Source organism: Hyposmocoma kahamanoa, unplaced genomic scaffold (genome assembly GCF_003589595.1).
Source record: "Hyposmocoma kahamanoa isolate Upper Pololo Valley unplaced genomic scaffold, ASM358959v1 224, whole genome shotgun sequence".
Lineage (NCBI taxonomy): Eukaryota > Metazoa > Arthropoda > Insecta > Lepidoptera > Cosmopterigidae > Hyposmocoma > Hyposmocoma kahamanoa.
In genome coordinates, this window is record NW_020653743.1 from 9,817,671 (window position 1) to 9,838,002 (window position 20,332).

Genomic DNA, 20,332 nt, shown 5'->3' on the forward strand with positions numbered 1-20,332 from the left:
AAGTTTTATTGACATTAGTTAAAGGGAAGTGGGTGAAATAAAATAGACCGGATTCATCCCCTAATTTGTCACACTTAGAGGTGGAATATTCTCTTCAAATTTGAATGGATTCGCACGAAGCGTTCGCTTGTACATTTATATTACGAGCAGCCAGGGTGTGGAATTCCCTGCCTCTGGACTTGCTCCCCGAACACTATAACTTGGATCTTCAAGGCAAGAGTAAATAGGCATTATTTAGGTATGCATGCTACATCGTCAGTAGTTTTTACGTTAAAAAGTAGGAGTCACGTCGTATAGGGAGGACAAAGAACAAGATTTTCAGATATCGAATAAGAACTCGAAATTCCACGCGTCCACGCGCTTGCCTTCCACTTATCCTTCAAACACGTTTTAAGAAAGTAATCATTACCATTTACAAGTCATATACATACAAATTTTCACAATTTTTTTTACACCTCAGCATCACGTTATCAAAGTGACAGGCGCCCAAACCTCAGTTACAGATTCAAGAGATCTTCCTAAAGTTGTCACAAATCATAACTGCATGAGATCCTAACTATAGCGTGGCATGCATGATCACTCACTGTACATACGTAGCCCTGCCCATCTCCTTCAATAAAACACTACCAATAGCATCGTGTTCATCAGTTTTAACCATTTCTAGTTTTACCACTGTTTATTCTATATTATTGTTAAACAACACGATCTGTCTTCCTAATAGCCGGTACTACTTTAGTATCATTTTGGCGTATCAGATCTCTGCCTATCATGTCCAAACTAGACATCACGATATGATCTTAAAAGGCGATAAGATATACCATAATTGTAACTTTTTATGTAGAAAAAAAACCGATCTCAAACGTTTGCTTATCCTCTTTTGCTGTGTTCGTTACATCTATTTGCAAAGTTTTATTGTAATCGGTTAACGGAAAGTGGATGTAGTTCAATAAACCGGATTCATCCCTAATTTGCCACCCTAAGAGGTGGAATACTATCTTCAAATTTGAATGAGACCACTACTGAGGTACCCCCTTTCTAACAAAAAAGAATCATTGAAATTGATTCACAAATGTTGGAATAATAACCCGGTGGCAATTTGAGGAAAAACCTGTAAGACAAGTCTCTATCCAAGAATCTGCACGCATTTACCTTGCAAGTTAGTAAAGTGACATTCGGTCCAAAAGGTAGTAAGTGGCTACCGTCGTCTTTGGGCATTAGCAAAGGCAATATTACTGTTTTAATTAAATTGCATGCAAGTTCTTGCGTTATAGAAACATTTAAGTTAGTATTTGGTTTACTTTTCATGTTGCAGTCTGTATTATCAACATTGTATCTTTGGTACCTAACTTCTTAAAGAATTCGTTTGTATAGCTATAGTCGGAGATTAGCAATAATTTTTAGAAATCTATTTAGAAATTAGACATTTCTACATTTTACCCAAATTAATGTACTAAAGAAGATATTTTTAGAAAAAAAAATTGAGCTGTTACACCTCATAGTTGCTTCCTTTTAGAAATGTTTTAAAGTAGTATCTAATGATACTGTCGTTAGTAATGTTTTAATCATTTTTCAAAGTACTAATCATCCTTCCTTCTGTACAGAACACTTCTTCTAAGCACCACGTCGGCAATACTTCGACTCTGCCTCACCACGACACGTTGTCTCGACAAATGGCCCAACAGAACCATCTCCATGCCCAATACAACGAGTGCGATGCCCCCATCGCACCTGGCTCTCCACGTCATGTCATCAAGGACGAAGAAAGTCCTCTACACCATCCTCAAGGGTACCAAACCACTCGCAGCTACAACCATGACTTTCGCAACCCACATGTCTTTATGTCACAACACTCTCCAGGCAGCCAGGAAATGATTTTCAGGAAACACTATAAAGATGATAATAGACGCAAACATCACCACCATCATGGCAGTCAGAACATCAATCATACGTACTCCGAAATAGCATCCCAACAAGGAAGGATTTATAGACGTGGATCAGAACAAGAATTCAGAGTTATCCAAGACGATCCAGTTTACGAGGAAATCGAGAGAAACGAGACATTAATGTCAGACATGTCAGATGATAATTCGGGGCCTGACAACTGTCGTCAGAACCCTGGACATCACGGCTCGACAAGTTCTAAGTTTTTTGGTGATCACCGACCTTTGATCTCTTATAGTCCAGGGGATAGGCACCTACATGACGAACATTACGGGAAATACGGAAAATGGGACACGTATGACCCGAGACACGCTTATGAAAGCGGCAGGTTAATGCATCCGTATCACCAGCCGCAAGAAAACAATATGAGAGCCCTAGCCGCAGTTTTAAATGGAGAAAACAACGTTGTCTGCCATTTGGAACCACATAATTCCTACGACGTTTATCAACCCCAACCGGGGAACCCTAGAACTGTATCACAGCCCAGTTTTTAAACAGTGCAGAGAAATGATAGATTTGTTCAAGTGATTTGACGTTAACGAAATTAACGTAACGAGTGTTGTAAACTTTGGAAAGTTGTACAGAAATAGTGAATTTTTCTATGGACGTAGACATAGACCGTAATAGTGACACATAAGTGATAGCGTTTACGTAGAAAACTTGCCATAATGTGGACTTTAAAACGTATTTATAGACGGTTAGGACTTTCGTTGTTTCAGAAACTGTTATTTCACAATTTTTAAAATCAAGTAACAAGTTCAAAACGAGTTTGCAGTTATTGGTCTTATATAAATTTGTGGTGAAATGCAAGTTTCTATACGAACGAAAGGACTATAGTTGTTAAAGTAACCTTAAATCACTTTTTCCACTGTGATCCTATTTAAATGTAAAGCTCAACTTTTACTTTTAAAAATGGCGGAAGTAACAAATTTGTATATACGTATAATGTTTAGTACTAGACTTTTAGTACTTCCAGTGTGACCTTAATATTTCTGTAGTGTAATTTATTGTTTGGTGGTCCAACTTCTGATGTGCACTACTAATTTTCATACAATATTTAGAAGCGCAATCGCAGCGGTACTATCATATTAAAAGTTTTTTTAATTAGTTTTATTATCCTTGGTTAATGTCTTCTACTTGACGAAATCTTAGGCGTTAAATTGAAATTAATTTACTGTATTTGCAATTTTTGTATAACTTTTTCTATGTTAATAATTAAGGTAATTTTAATGTTTACAATGCGTTATTAAATATGTGTATTAAGTTCTTTGGAAGATGGACCACTGTCTAATTTTTACACTATGCTATTTTTATCGTAAAAATTCTGTTGATCATGGCATTTTCAGTAATTTGCATTATCTTATTGTAGGTACGAAAATCTGTGATGTTTCATTTTGTATGCTTTAGAATTAGGTTCTCTTAGTTGACCCTTGTAAGACTCCGCTTGTTTATCTAGTTTACAAACGCAGGATTTTACAAATAGTAGAAACGTGACTGAAAATCTCTTGCAGCACTAAGCCAATATAGAACAGAATTAATTACATAGTTTATTAATTAGTGGAACTATTAAAGGTGTCCCTCAAGGTACACCTTTGGGCCCAAAGCTTTTTAAAATCACGCCATCTAGCGGAGGATTCCATTAAAATGAAATTCGTAGGTTTTTGTCATGTTATTCGTAATGTGGATACAATTTCCTATGTTATGAATATGTCACGGTTCATGTTTCGAGGTGCCGACGTCTCAAAGGTTTGTATTACGCCATCTATTTGTGAAATTCTGTAACTAAAAACTACACTCAGATCTTTGTAGAACTTTTGTAAAATCTATAATGTATTCTAAAGATATTATTGTAGAATAAAATAGATCTTTGCGGAGTTCAGCTATAGTAGTCACTGCCATTCTTTGTGAAAATGATTTTTTTTAAATCTTTTTATATTACTGGCAAAATTACAGTATATACTGTCAACTTTAGCAATTTTTGAATGGACTTAACAATCATAATCAAGGGTCGGAAAAAGGTGTTCCATATACATAGATACATGTATAGATATAGCTACAAACGTAGAGTTGTTTAAACCACCAAATATTTATTAATTACTTTTTCGAATTCCGGATTTCCGGAATTTGTTTTAATGCATCGTAGGACAAAACTATCATCTATTTCATTTTTCCGCCAAGCAGGAATTGTAATGAAAACTCGGTTATCTACTGTAGTTTTTTACATGACACCACTAGAATTACTTTAAAATCCAACTTCGACTTCCTAGATGAGTAGTTTTGTCCTACGATGCAGTAAAACCATTTCCGGAAATCCAGAATTCGAAAAAAAGTAATGAATTAAAATTTGGTGGTTTTAACGACTCTATGTCATTCCTTGTCGCTTTATCTAAACATGTATCTGTATATTTGGAACACCTTTTTCCGACTTTTGATCATAATTGACTAAAGTGATTTGTATATAATATTTAATTTAATTTAGAATACGACAGCTTTTTATATTAATTTCAACAAATTTTGAAAATTCCATCCAACCTTTTATAGACTGACACCACTTGATGTTGTGCACTATCTGTACATTTTAGAAAACTTAGTGTTATTGAAAAATCGTAATTAAAAAAAAAACAAAAAGTATATTATTTCTACACAACGTAGATTTAATTTTAATGCCATGGAAATAATGTTTATTTTACCGTACAATAATATAAGGAATTGTTTAGAAGATACAAGTACAATATATTAGTTTCTCTTTTTTCTTGTATATTTTGGATGGTCTTAAATAATAACGTATACTGTTAAGTATTTAATAAATTGTTGGCCGGTTTAATGTAGGATGTAACACGATAATTTATAGCTAATGTATTATAATCATTTATAATGAGGCCAAAATTTATGGAATACTTTGTGAAAAGTTCAAGGTTACTGTATTACAAAGGCTTGTCTATTGACGTCACAGAATTTTTTTAATTTCATAACTTTTTCAAAGTTCAAGAATCGGAATAAAAACTTTCTTTCATTATTGGTAAAGAGCTAGTTATATTTTTCGGCTTGTATCACTTGCCTTGCAAACTCAGCCGCATATTTTCAGCGCTGTTATATTCTTCAATCAGATGTTGTGTTACAGTTTATCTCTATACAAAATGACGATGCGCTGCAAATCAGCGCAGAATCATTGGTGCAGCACTAGTCCAATAACTACACCAGAAGGCAATACATCTGTCTGGGGTATAAGTTTCATATCAGTAATGTGCAACCAAAATAGAGAGAGATTTCCATTATAACACAGTTCCATTATTTAAAGTTCAAGCTTTGAGATCATTCGACGACCTCGGTAAGCCAACGCGGCAGCCCCGGGTTCGATTCTCGGTACGATCAATATGGGAAGTGAACTTTTCTAAATTTGGGTTCTGATCTGGGTTATCCGGGTAGTGCTACGGAGTGAATGCCGTTGCGCTGGTACTCATGGTACAGGTATTTACTTAGTTTGAGACCAGGCAACGGGTGTGGTTGTTTAGCACATTATTATATTATTATTAATCAAATTTTACGGAAACGTCGAACGTATTAAGTATTTAAAAATCTTTAGATCCGGTTCTAATAAACTGAGGTAAACTATAATTGATTAGTTAAGGACGTTTACGACGCTCTGATACCAACATGTACATATTAAAAAAAAAAACAATCGATAATTCAAATATGGAATGTCACTACTTAACCTTAACAGAATATTAACCTTAGAGACACACGACGACTTTTAGCAGCGATGCAAACGCGTGTCACGAACGCGCGATTGCATCGCTACACTTGCGATTTATAGGCGATTGCGTCGATGTAAACGCGCGACTGCATACAAACGCGCGATTGCACTGATGCAATCGCCTTTAAATCCCAAGTGTAGTGATGCAATCGCGCGTTTGTGTAAAAGGTACACGATTAGCGACTATATCGCGTTTGCGTCGCTGCTAAAGTGTAACGGCTCGTATATCGATTCTTCGGGGAAGAACGGGCGTAAAAACCTGAACTACAAGGTTTACGTTTTCATTCATACGTTCTTTATTTATTGGATTATCTTTATATAAAAATTACACATTTTGCTAAATAAGCATTTGCTCAAACCAACTGACGGCAAGGCAGAAGATATTAAATTTATCAATGTATATTTTATGCTATTTCACCTGGAATAAGGTATAAATTCCAATGCTCTGAGACGCAATAAGAAATGCGCTGCGTTACTAAGAGGCCGCTCCCAGAGCATTGAAATTTATACCTTACTACAATTGAAATAGCATCCGTCCTCTGCTTTCCCGTCCGCCGGTTGGCGCTGAAAATTTTACATAAGTAGATCACTAAATCATTTAATTACAATTGGCTTTAACGTCATTTTTCCCCTGAACATCGAACGCGAACTTTTTAGAGTAGAGTGGTAACGAATTTACTATCGCGACTGCTATAGTGTCAAATACATTAAAATGTATTAAATTAACTAAAACTGGAAACACTTGAACTTTAGAAAATATTACTGTACAGTTCAATCAGAGATGTAATCAGAGAATACAGTAACTTTGGAAAAAATGTAATGAAATAAAATGTGGGAATGTTTATTTTTTCTAAAATTGGATTTACTAGTCTAACAATTTCTCCCACAGTTTAATGTAACTTGTACATTATATCATGTGTATTTCTGTTATATTATTTTGTTTTTGATTGTATTTTAAAAGCGTTGACGAGTATATTAAAGTGTAAAGTAGGACAAACAAAATGTGTAAATAATTTAAAGTTTATATAAATAAAGAGTCGACACTCCTGAGAGGATGTCACAAAAGTAATGTATGTTTTTTTTTCCCTTTATTCATACAGGGTTTAAGTAAATACGATGTTGATTTTGATGCAGTCAAGGCAACCACTATCTCTATTTTTTAATAAAAAAAGGTGACTTTAATTGCTTAAGATGACATTAACATTATTTATTGCTTTTATCTTCATTTATTAATATAACCAATTGCTCGAAGAGTCAATATTATATTTGATAATACATTTAATGACCTCGTTGTGCAAGTCTGTACAGTGTGCTCACGATGAGGTCCTGGGTTCGGATCCCGATAGGACCAATGTGCGAAGTTTACTTTTTTAATTTAGGTTGACACCAGGCAAATGGCGAGGTTGTCGGGCACATTATTATTACCAGTTTGCCAGATCAGTGTGTGAAGGGATGTGATAAAAAAGAATTTCATTTATTTTAAAGACATATATTTTTCATATAAAAAGACTCTACACCCACAAAAATAATACGAGTTATTATAAAAGAATTTAAATATTATTTAGGTCTTATGAAAGAAATATGTTAATTAATTCCGACAATACAGTTAGAATAAAGACAGTTCCTTACGATCTATGCATAATATAATATACAATTTTTCCATCATTTTGATATCTAAACTTGACTGGAGATCTAAAGGCATACCATATTAGCCCAAAAAATGAGATCTAAGTTTTTGAAAAAAAAAATTTCTAAACGCTCGTAAAATCTTTTTTACCTCCTAAAATTATTAGAAAAAAAAACACATTCCTATTTTAAAATCACGCCAAAATAATACATTGAAAATAATATTAGTTTTTTTAAAGTAAAAAATAGGGTAGGCACTGCTTAAAGGTTTACTTCATTTATTTTATGAAATATAAATAAAAAAGCTTCACCTACGTTAAGCACCACCCGCTACAAACTAAAGTGAATGTTTTCGAAATACAGATTAGAAAAAAAACCAATAAATTGATAGAGTTATACAGAGTTGGTCATTTGGGTATTTAGAAAAACCAAAATTAATGCCAGAGTCGAATAGAAAATAAAAATTTACACAAAAATTTGCTTAAATACAAAATGTGTGTGTGTATATGGGTAATGGTAAACTAATACCTCAAATTTAGAACATATTAAAGTAATTATTATTGAAAAATATAAATTCCATCGAGATTAAAAGTATGTCACTGTTAAAATGATAAACTTGCGTTGTTATTGTTGCATGGTGATAGTGCATTATCAGTCAAGTTTTTTTACGTATAAAAAAGTCAGATAAAAGTAATGAATCTAGAGGTTTCATAAACGAACGACAAGCCTAAATTGTCTAGATATTAAGCAACAACTTGATGTCATGTCTATTTTTAATGTTTCCGGTTATTATTAATTATAAAGTAGTTTAATTTGCAATTGGGTGCACAATTGCACTTTAAAAAATTACGTGTTGTCCATGGTTTTGGTTTGAAGAAGCAAAGGACTGTATTTAGGATAATGACATATTTAAATTGAAAGAATTTACATTTATTAGTAGTTTTAATTATTCTATAGAAATGCCCAAACAAAAGAAGCTTATGGATTTGAAGCAACTTCATGTTTCACCTTTGGCACTCCGAAAGAGAAACGCGAACACAATTTAAAATTTAAATCCAAATATTGAATTATTTCTGCTCGACTATGACATATTTAAAGCTTCTACAACTCGCTGACAATGTCACCTATCATCCATTAACTTTCTTCAAATGCTTTAAATAATCTTAATAAAAAAAAACAATTTAAACTTGTCAATTATTTTTTTTAATATTCTAAAGTAAATAAATAAGGTACCTATGTACTTAGCTAGAAGCGGGTGAAGATTTACTAGAAAAGTAGAAAAACTAAACAAACGCGTAAATATAATTAGGTACATAACTAAAAAGTACATGCTGCATTGAAACACTGAACGTGTTTTCTTACATTGTAATAATGTTCTGAAACTGATTACAATTTTTTTTAAATGTAATATGTGTAGAATCAACTTAAGATACTAATCATATAATTGGCTGAGTATTCTTATATATTACACTGTCACAGGGTGCTGAATATTGCCCAAAAATATGAACATGAGTCTTTATAAAAAAAGGTTAATTGAAGTCATTATTTTAAAAAATCCTTAATTCGGCCTTGTTCAAATAAGGTACTCCACAATACAAATAAAAATATTATCCTTACATTTGATGATAATTAATCATGAAAACTAGAGAACTAAAATGAGTGACAGCAAAATTAATAACACTAAATTTACGTAGTACGTATACGCACACACAGTAAAAAATATAAGTTGCATATGTGTAAAAAAATCTGGTTATATGATAGGGTTGGTTATTTGTAAGCTCGCATCAGCATCATAAACATGATATACAGCACAGCTACAATTATACGTTTAGTATGAACGCTGTGCTGAGGCGTGGTATCAAACGTGTTTGACCCCTTACGTACACTCGTAGAAAGTTCTGAGAATGTCTTCAGCTGGTTCTTACTACGGTTGTGCTGGTTGTTTAATATTAGATGGCTTTGTTTAATAAATCATGGCAACAATCTGCTAAAATTGAATTTTTAGTGACCATTTTTGAATTTTTATGTTACATTACATAATTTGCATTTGATTTTAACACTTTCCATTTTATTTTTGTGTGTAACTTATATCTTTTGCCGTATGTACACAAATGTACGAAAATGTACTAACTTCACACTCACGGGCACACACTCGCAGTCTTCAACAGAAATATCACATAGCGATAGAATTATAATAAGGCTCCAAGTCAAGGAAGGTTGTAAGTGACAATTGTAGTTTTTCAGAAAATACAAAAATGTACTAGGATATAGGATGTTTCCAAATTTAAGTTCTTTTATCATTATTGAAAATTTTGTTGCTGAATTGAATTTTTCCCAGTGGGACATCCTGTTGTTATGTTATTGTAGTCAATTAAAAATAATCAAATGAGTTTGCATAAATAAATGTTCTTTGCACTCCGATTGGTTGTTCCTTTAAATGTATCTGCAATTAGTGGCGCCACGATAGAAAAACAGGTAGGACTTCGCCGGGATCCTCTTGTGATCATTTACTTTAAAGCTGCAGACAAATTGTAACTTGAAGCCTAACCTAACCAAAAACACCAGCTATGAGCACCCACAACTCTCAACCACCATACCCGATAAAGTACCTAACCTAATATTCAAATCATGGTCGAAATAAAGCAAAGAGATCGCACTCATTCTTCTAGGAGCACAGCAGGGGCGACCACTGCCTTGAGGGGCCGATAAGTGTACTATATGCGTATGTGGGTACTTCTGGAGGAAACTGTAGGGGCATTCCCCATTACAGTAGTTAGCATCGTATTGTTTAGGGGCGATGATCCAGTCCCAACCGAATTCTTCAAAGTTGACGACGAGGGGGTAGCGACAACATCTTGGTTCTTTTGAATTCTCTGTACAATCCAGCCCTGTTGTTCTTCTCACGCGTTTGTGTGAATTGTCCTTTAGACTTATTTCTACGTATGGCATCTGAAATAGAGTAAAGTACTATTTTATTACGTGTAATTATTATTCCAATACAGCAAAGTGCAAAATTGCATATCCGCCCCTAAACATTGCAACTTTGCGAAATAGGGTTAAAACGTTTTTCTTTTAGTCTATGTCTTAATTATTTCTAAAAGAAATTTCCCGTTTGACACATACTTAAAATAAGGCCACCCCTATCGTATATAATATAGTAAATATATCGTCGGCTAAATTCGAAAACATCGTAAACTCCATTAATGTGAACTATTGAGTAGGCACAAAAAAAACGGAAACGGAGTTACGAAGTTTTCAAATTTAAAATTTTAATCTTTTTATTATTCTTCGTAATAGAAAATGAGCCACGACTGGTACAAAACCAAAAGAAGGACTAAATGTAACTTAAATATTGCCTGCCACTGTTTTTCCACTCTGTTCTCGTACATTCTACATTCGTGCATTCTATTCTATTTAGTTGCTTTTAAACTTTTATATGGGGTGTTTGTGTCATACAGGCTGTCCCAAAAATACCACGACAAAGCGACACTGGGTAGGTGAGCGCTACACCTACCAGAAAAAAAAATTTGACCTTAGTAAAAGTTTTTGATTTTCGAGACATTGGCACTTTTTTATTTTTGGTGATTTCACATTGTCAATTAAATAACATTAACCTTACCTTTGAGCTACATATATACGAGCCCGGGAAAATCTGACTAGCGCCATTCAGAAAATTAATAAAACGTTACTAGCGCCATCTGGTATTAACAAAACCAATGAACTTCATTTGCTCAATATGTACATACACTATACTAAAAATTTACTGAATATCAACTAAAAGGACTTTTTTGTTTAAAAACAAGCATTAAACTACTAACTAAATAAAGATTATGTTTACATAACAAACTAAACGTATACGCGTGAACAGAGTTATTACCATTAGAGCAATCTATATTAATATATAAATTATTAAGAGTCATGGAACGAAAGTTGTTGTTTATAATGTTAGTGATATGATCCTGTGGGGTTGTTAGTATTTTACAAATAGTGTAGAGTCATAGAAAAATTTCCATTTTTAAAAAACATATTGTTCAGAAAATTATATTTTCTTCGGATATTTCCCTATATTTTTCCTCAAAAGTTGAAGTTACAGAACGAAAACGATGGAGCGATTATAAAGGATTTTTTTCGCTGTTTAAATATCGTTTTTCTCTGACTCCTTTTAGCTATACAATTTTATTTTATAATTCACGCTGAATAAAACTTCATATCATATTTCTAAAGAAAGAACATAAGATGAACCTTCAAATTATATTTATCCAATTTTTTTTAATTTTTTCCGTTTTTTAAATTTTTTCTGGAAAAATTTCCATCATTTGAAAATTTTCCGGAAATTACCTAACAGTATTTACAGATAAACCTGTAACCAGATTGGCCCATTAGTTACTTTACTCCGAATGGGTACCACGCAAATGACAACGTGGGCGTCCGTTCCTTAGTCATAATATAGCGACGAATCTAATCATATAAGCACGTATAAGCAATACTACATAAAACCAGACCACTGACTGGCAAGACATATAAATTAATCGCCAATTGATTTCATCACTTTAGCAGACATTGACCTTTATATATTTTGACTACAGTCCGTTCCTTTCTACATAAGTTTTGATTTAGTAATCCTACCGACCCTTGGGGTATACGAGAAGGGTACTATAGCGTGCACAGGAATCTTCTAAGTTCAGGTTCTGACCCCAGATCAGCCAGTGTACAGGGTTGTCATAGACCTTGTCACTAACTTCATCCGGTTCTCAAAAGGCTATATATTTTTTTTTTTATTTTGACTACAGTTGATTTTTTGTTAGAAGTACTTTTTTAATGTCCTTTTCAAGCTGTAGCGATAATAAGCCGCGGTAGCCTAATAGTTTGCCCTACAAGCATCTCAGCAGAGGCCGTGTGTTTTTCGGAAGTCGTATGCGAAATTTAATATAAAATGTATGGTTTTCGGTGAAGGAGAACATCATGAACCGACACGTTCAAGTTTCACAACCTTCTGAAAACGTATGAAATACCCAATCCGCAATCGGCCAGCGTGGCAGACTGTAGACTGTGTAGACCTAAACCCTCGCTCGAGAGGGTTGGTAATGAGCGATAAAACACCTCCAATTCTTGCCCTTGGTTATAATAAAGCCAGATGTACATGAAAGTCATAAAAAAGTAATTCAAACTACATGAAACAATTATTATTATTATTATACAAAGATCGAACACTAAGTAAAAAATTCTTTCGATTCGAACCAACATCTTCCAGCAAACCGTCTCAGACGCTATGCCAACTAAGCCACGGAACGAACTAGCGGACCTTACGAATTTTTCTGTATACAGATCTTTGTTTTTGGTTTTTGCCGTCGCGCCATCTGTGATAAATCTATGTGAGATTTTCTTCACTCAGCCACCTTTACAGCTACCAACAGCTGACTAGAGATAATCGTAATTTTTAAGGTATTTATACAGCTATAAATCGCAAAATCTTTGAACCTCTCTATGAAAAGTTGACATTTTGCAGATGGGGATTTATTAACCCAAAGGTGCGAATTCCGTCCATTTGTATATAACGCCATATTTTTGTTAGGTAAAAATGAATGAAAACGCATTGATGACTATTTAGTAATAAGTTAACAATATTTTACTTTAACCTATTATTGTCTCTCGGTTTTCTTTTGGCATGCCTACACGAATTTTGACTGAATGTCCAATGTTTCTGTCACTATGTATTATTTTGCCTTGTTTATACTGAGTACATTTATTAGAAAAAACGTAAATAAGGAAGCAGGCATTTTAGACAACAAATTATATTAAAGGAAAACAACACGAAAATTAATTACAAATGACACTCATAAATGACACGATAATATTTTATTAGTAGGTAGTATTTTTTTTCATTCTTCGCAACAGGCTAAGGCGTCTAATTATTATAAGTAATTAACTAATTAGTTATACCATATATATATTAGCCATACTGTCAGATCTTACATTTTAATTTTTCTTCAATTATTTAATTTTCTGTCATTTTTTGCGGGAAATCGTCTTTTCGGTGGCCATTTTGAAACTCTAATAGTGTAGTATATTATTATTGAAAAAAAATTCAGCTTAATGTTCGTAATGTCCATAATGCCCCTGTTTTTTTAAATCTTTTAAAGTGCAATGTTTTTGAAATAGATTAGGAATGTAAAGATAGATATTTTTCATTTAATTTTTAGTGAATGCTATGAGTACAAGAAACATAATAATTGACTTGACGGTTTGAAATGGCGCCTGTTAAAGACCCACAATTTCCTTCTGTGTAATGCTACAAAAAGAAAACGAAGTATACAGGATTCCATAAACATTTATAAAGTAATGTCTTTCAGTGTTATTTCGTCTTGTCCTTCGACTCTATCAAAATTCGCAATATTTATATCAAGGTGTCATTTTCCTGCCTACAGCATTCTGTCATAATTCATAATGTTGCCAACTCTAGGGGTTATTTTTCTTTACGTACGGATTCCGTCAAAATTTTGTAATCGGGTTAATCTGGAACTAAGGCATTTTTTAAGTCTTTCCTTTTAGATTTCGTCCATCGTGAGATTTTAAAGATAAATAAATAATAAATATTAGACAACATCACACACCACGTTGCTCTGATCCTAAAGTAAGTAACTAAAGCACTTGTGCTATGGAAATCGGAAACAACGACGGTACCACAAACACCCCGACCCTCGGGTCTCGGTGTTTATATTGTCTCGACAATATAGAATTTTTTTCTACATTGACCAGGCCGGGGTTCGAACCCGGGACATCGAGAGATGGCGACACCATGAAAACCGGTGTGCAAGCCACTCGGTCACGGAGGTTGTCCATCACAAAACAAGATTTTTTTAAATCTCACAATTATTTATTTTTTCTTCTCAATTTTTTACAATATGTACACTGATGTCAAAAGTGTGTACAAGCGTGTTACAAGTGTATTACAAGACAGTAAAAATGGGGACTTACCGATGCTTTATTTGGATCAGGACTCGGATGTGGTACAACCAAGCTCATTCTATTCTTTGAGTCTTGTACTCTCACTACTATCGCTAAATTCTCTCTTGGCAGTCTGAAGAACTCCGACACCATATTTGTGATATTCACCTTCAGCCACCTGCCGACCTTCAGGTCCTCTGCACTCAGCTTAACGGAGTTATTCGCATAAGTGACAGAAGCTTTCTGACCCTGACTATTTCTAGTGATTCTATTAACTTGGATGTAGATTGTGTAAGGTTCCTCAGGATTGAAGGTAGTGTTGTCCTTACAACTATTCTCTATTTCCTGAAGGTGAAAGTTGAGAATCGCCTCGTTGATCTCGTTCTGAAGGACCTTCTCGGTAAACCTGAAGTTTATTACTGTAAGGCCTTTGAAACGATGGTGGCGACGTGAATCTGTGGACAGGCGATAAAGCACATAAGAAAACTTGGTCGAAATTGGGGACAAACTTGTCACTCTTTAGTAAAATGGATAGACGTCCATTTTTCTGCGAAACATTTTTATAAATTTTTTTAAATGATTTTAAATAAAAATAATAAATAAAGAGTTGAAATTTGATGCCTCTAGGAAAAGTATACATAAATTTATTTTAATTATATATTAATGTATTATTTATATAAATTTATTTTAAGCATTATCCACAAATTTAAAATGTATAATTGTTGTGAAGTCTAATAATTATCAGTAGCAAATGTCCATGTAATCAAGGTGAAATCTTTAAAGCAGCATGCTGAGGCTTCATTCTTTTCATTAGCACTTGATTCAATTACATTGTGAGCATGTTTCTAGTAACATGTTTATAGTAAATGTGTTTATGAATAAATGTCTCATTATTATTATTATCATTATTATATTTGCCAAATGGTAACACTAACTCGACTTCACAGCGCCTATTTTACTAAATACTGTTTTCTATATCAGGCTTCAGAGCTACACTTACAGAAGTTGACGGCACAATTTGAAATTTTCGCTCTTATCCGTTCGCTACTACAATTTAAAAATTATCTTAATATCTTAAATATAACATTAATATTTGGTTAAGTTTATGTAGTGATATTCTATATTTGAATTATTGAATATTGTCCATGGCGACATATAAATCGTATCAAAAAATACCGTATCAGTTTTTAAGTAATCAATTAAAAATGTACCTAAAAAGATTATGTATAAGGTTGTACCCTGTTGTACCTATTAAACAGTTTCTCAATAACAATATTTTTTTTATTTATAATAAATTGGAAAATTATCGTATGGACGCCTTCAAATTGGACCCTTTGCAGTTGTGTTTTCATCTACCATTAAAAAAACAATTTATTTTTTAATTAAACATTACAATTTCATTTATCAATATTGTTACTGGGACACAGTGTGTCTCTAGAACGCGAGTCGGTTTTAAGGTGACATATGCACAAAGAAAAAGAATCGTAAGAATAGTATTGCCAAAAAAAGTTATCTAAAAGAAAACAATTTTACATTTGAAAAAAATTTCTTGTTTTTTTTTTTCAAATTTAAAAATCTATCCCAATAATTATCAAGACTGCCTATCGCACAGCTTTTCAAAAGGCTCCCACAAAGCTTTAGAAATACAGAGCCGCCACTCTGCATACTAAAGTTCGTGAAAAGCTTCCAACTTTCATCATCGTTCATACAAGTTTTGATAAATAGAAGGACTTTTGACAGATCTAGTTTTGGATTGCCATTGCCTTATATCTGTTACAATCCGCCCTCATAAAAATAAATCTTACTGATTGTATAATTTACTAAAGTATGTTGTTCAAAGGACAATTTTAGTAGCAAGTTGAAAAATGTTAAAATTCCGTTGTCTGTTATTCGATATTATTTGGTTTTCTTATATTATACTTCCAAAGTACAATATAATTTCTAAAAGTCATGTACGGCTTAGGTTACCTGATTCGGAACCCAATTAATTGGAGATATGGTAGTTTGAACTTTAAGTGTTTCTCACTCTTGTTTTATTATAACAAAACTTAAAATGTCATGTAACTCCAGAGATATTTGTTTACTTTTATAAGTATGTTGGATTTTTTTTGCTGATCTAAGAGGTCAGACTTTACGAACCGTTTGGTACATATGTATGTACTTATTTTTTGATAATTTTGTGGTTTGGATCTTTTTTGCTTAACTAGGTCCAATTTAGCTGTGAATTCCTAGCTCTAGCAATTAAGTTTCTAACGTGGATCATAAGCCTTTGGTTTCGTCTCGTCATTAAATTTTCATCATTTGTTCCGCTCAGGCCGAAATTTACAAGGTAATTTCTGTAGAATCGTCATCAACCTATACATCCCACTGCTGGCCACGGGTCACATCTCAGGCGAGGGTTTAAGCCATAGTCTGTCACGCTGGCCCATTTTCCGAGGGTTGTGAACCTTCTTCGAGGTGCAAGTTTCATCACAATGTTTTCCTTCACCAAAAAGATTATGATAATTTCAAATTAAATTTCACACATAAATTCTAAGAAACTCAGTGGTGCGAGACCGGGTTCGAACCTACGGCCTCTGCTTGAGAGGCGGTAGGTCAAACCATTAGGCTACCACGACTTTTTTGGGCTAATTTCTGTACAATAACATGAATAACTTATTTATTTATAAAACTGTTACTTTTTATGCTTGTAAGGCTAATTAACAAAAAGGATATAATATATATTAAAAGTCCTTGTTATCCGATTAGAATCCATAGACGCCTGCTCAGCATTTATGACCTGAAAAAGAAAGAAAACATTTAATAAATAAATTTCTAGAAAAAACATCGTTCATACAAACATGTTTAGGAGAAGATGAAAGAAATGAAGTAACTCGGAGGGCGTTGCACCGACAAGATTTATGCATACTAAAAATGGAAGATGATGCTTGCTACACTGTAGAGCCTCGAGTACAGGCATTAAGTTGTGGACAGTATTCGTAAAAACGAACACATTTCAATTTGCTTTGAAACCGGAAGTAAACGCCTTAAATATTTTTTATTTATGGAAAAGCAACAGCTTCAACCATTTAATAAAAACGGAAAAAATATAATGCCTTTTATTACAGGTTTCCGCCTACAGTTTCAGACAAATCAAAAACGAGCATTGAACAAACCAACGATTTTTGATCATTTTGTGTCCTGTTTTTATTACTATTATTTTTTAACCATTTAAATAAATCACTTTATAAACTTATTTATTAATTTTTTTACTACAATTTTTTGGATTTTGAGATTGTATTTTACACTAACCTAATACTAAGATTAATTTTATCATGCTGTGTACACTATTTTTGGAATGTGATCTACTATATTTATTTATCAAACTGTATCTGTTACTGTGTGATGATTACATTTTGTTTGTGTACATTTAAAAAAAAATAAAAATAAAGCGAACAATATACAGTATTTGTTAACAACATGCACTTATATAAATTTAACAACCCAATACCTTCGCCAACAGACACAATTTTTTAATAAATTAAATAGGATGTCCATTTAGCTTTAGCGTATCAACATTACAATTGAATATATCAACGCATACATATACGTATTGCCCCTTAAATGAATTTGTGACTTCGTGAAGACGACTGTCTAAAACTTTTTATTGCTCGCAGACTTACAAAATACCCAAATAAATACTCAATTAACCCACAAGCGCACAATTTGTAATAATTATGGATTGTTTTATTACAACCCCGTATTAGGACAAGCCTGTGTCATTATATCGACTTGCGTAGTATTTACCCGTAAATATGACCCATTTGACTGTTGACTAGTATGGTAATCTTGGGCATATTCTATCCTTTGATAAAGAGCATCAGCAAAATGAAATCACAAAATGCATACAACTGGGATGGACTGCATTCGGTAGGCTGGATAACATCTTAAAATCGATTAATACTCCACAGTGTTTGAAGACCCGCTTATTTAACCAATGCGTCTTTCCCAACTATGACTTACGGTGCCAAGACGTGGACGCTTACACAGAAGGCCGTGTACAGAATGGGAGTCGCAAGAAGAAGCATGGAGCGAAACTTATAGATCGTGTTCCGAATTCCGAAATCCGTAGACGAACTAAGGTGCAGATGGACATGGGAGATAGGATCACCAGTTTAAAATGGATCGGCCAGGACATGTTGCGAAACGTGGTGAACACGGAGTAAGGCGATAACGAAATGGTGTCCAAGAAATGGATATAGAGACGTGAGACGTCCTGTAGCGAGATGGGTGAACGACATTGCCAAAGTTGCAGGAAGTAGATGGGTGAGACTAGCACAGGATCGTGGTGGATGGCACAATCTACGGGAGGCATATACCCAGCAGTGGGTGAAGTAGGGCTGTGGATGATGATGATAACCCATTTCCGCCCACGATTTTGGGCAGAAATGGGTTTTAACCACTTTAGCCCGATTTAAACCGAATTAACAAAGCGCTGCGTTAAAACCCGGATGCTTGACCATTTCTGATTTCTTGTAATAATGTTATGTCTGTCACTATTTTTCATTAAATAAATACTATTTTTCTTAACGTAAATTACATTTATTATTTTGAAGTTTATTGGTATATTACCATGATATTCAATTATTTTAATTAATACGGCGAACAAGTCATTAAAAACCAAAACCAGGTTCTGCAACAAGCGTATAGAAAAACTCGTAAGATCTGCTAGTTCGTTCCGTAGCTCAGTTGGTAGAGTGTCAGCCACGGTATGCTTCAAAACACTTTCGTTCGAATCCAGGAATTTTTCTTAGTGTTCGATTATATTATGATAATTATAAATTACATTTTTATAAAATGTGCTGTGACGCTAGTGTAAGAATGGTAATTCCTTTAAACATCTCTTAGTCGTAATTTTGTTTAGTGAATTTACCGATTTTTGGCATTAGAGAAGAAAAAATTCAGTCACGTAGACCGTACTTGAACATTTCAATTTGGTCCTGGTAGCTGTCACCAATTGGGCTGTTGTTAATTTGGCCAAGTTCAATGCTACCAAAACGTAGGCGTGTTTATTTAACGCTGTGACGATGCGACCTCTTTCATCGTCATCCCACCTTTTTATCATCCTTTTTCTGGTTCTGGTTCCTGGCCACCTACTTTGAAATTTAGAATCGTTCTTTAATCCTTTTCTTCGTCACTCTTACTTTTCTTCTTTTCGTTCCTACTCTCTACTAAATTTCCAAAGCGAGCACACGTGCTCGCCTTCTTTTCAAATTCTGACGAGTTATATCATTAAAAATCAAGTAACCTAACTACCTATAAAACATCTGTATTTATACGAATACAGGACCTTTTGAGGTAAGTTTGCTTACATTAAATGTTAATCCGTTGTAAGGGAGTGTTTTATACCATTGTACCTGTTTTTCTATCGTTATTTTGTTTTGTTACAGCCTATACGCCTTTACCTGTTCTTTTCCCTTCCTGTAACTTCTCTTTTCTTATTTCTATAATAAAATTCTTGTGGACCGAGTCTTATATTTATTTACGCGAGGCCCACGTGATAACGCTAAATCAGGAGTCCATGCCGGTTTCTAATCGGCTTGAGTTTCTTATATGGCCACCACATGCGACTTGATCACACTATGTGACCTGAAATGCAGCTAATAAAATTTGTGTCCTTTTCAAGGTTAGGCGCTATTTCACACCGGGAATTTGTCTATAGATCTGTCAAGTCCGAATGCGATTTAGTATAGATATAGGTGATATATTTGGGACGGATCTCTGCCGTACTTATCATAACTAACGTAATCAACATTTAACAATACCAAGTGACGGGACGGTGCGCCTGGTGGTAAGCAAGACGCCTATCTACAGCCGCTGCAGTGCCTCTTAGAACTTTAGATCCCCAGACCAGGGCGCCCCAATTCTGTTTTAAGCCACTGATTATTGTAATTCCACTGAGACACCACTGAGATTATATTTCAATTACGATAATATTTGTTGTTCTGCAAAAATTTTTTTGTTGTTTTGCAGAACAACTTTGACGGCAACAGGCTTTGACGGCATTCATTCATTCAATCACTAACG

The 20,332-nt window shown here is 33.9% G+C and overlaps 2 protein-coding genes across 7 annotated transcripts in view; one reads left to right on the top strand and one right to left on the bottom strand.

The window, feature by feature from the left end:
- The window catches only part of LOC113228104 (latrophilin Cirl), a 627,124-nt gene extending 623,182 nt beyond the window's left edge, over positions 1–3,942 (top strand). For 5 of the 6 annotated variants that reach the window (XM_026461250.1, XM_026461249.1, XM_026461253.1 and 2 more), the window contains one exon: positions 1,602–3,942. In XM_026461250.1, the coding sequence (XP_026317035.1) occupies positions 1,602–2,435 (834 nt within the window). In that variant the 3' untranslated portion in view covers positions 2,436–3,942. The remainder of the gene's footprint in view (positions 1–1,601) is intronic. The other variant, XM_026461254.1, reaches the window with a different exon arrangement.
- A 4,760-nt stretch (positions 3,943–8,702) lies between these two features.
- LOC113228276 (growth/differentiation factor 8-like) lies at positions 8,703–18,102 on the bottom strand. The gene is made up of 3 exons (XM_026461542.1): positions 18,053–18,102; positions 14,297–14,783; positions 8,703–10,270 (listed from the first exon to the last, which is right to left on the bottom strand). Exons 1-3 carry the CDS (start codon positions 18,100–18,102, stop codon positions 9,887–9,889), a joined length of 921 nt encoding a protein of 306 aa, XP_026317327.1. The 3' UTR covers positions 8,703–9,886.
- Positions 18,103–20,332: the final 2,230 nt, after the last annotated feature.

Bases quoted from the DNA above. Each gene is read 5' to 3' on its own strand.
- LOC113228276 (XM_026461542.1), bottom strand. From the start codon at position 18,102: ATGCCCAAGATTACCATACTAGTCAACAGTCAAATGGGTCATATTTAC. The intron at 14,784-18,052 runs GTAAATACTACG...ATTTTACTAAAG, and splicing joins CAAATGGGTCATATTTACGG to AGTGACAAGTTTGTCCCCAA. The intron at 10,271-14,296 runs GTAAGTCCCCAT...ACTCTATTTCAG, and splicing joins CTGATCCAAATAAAGCATCG to ATGCCATACGTAGAAATAAG.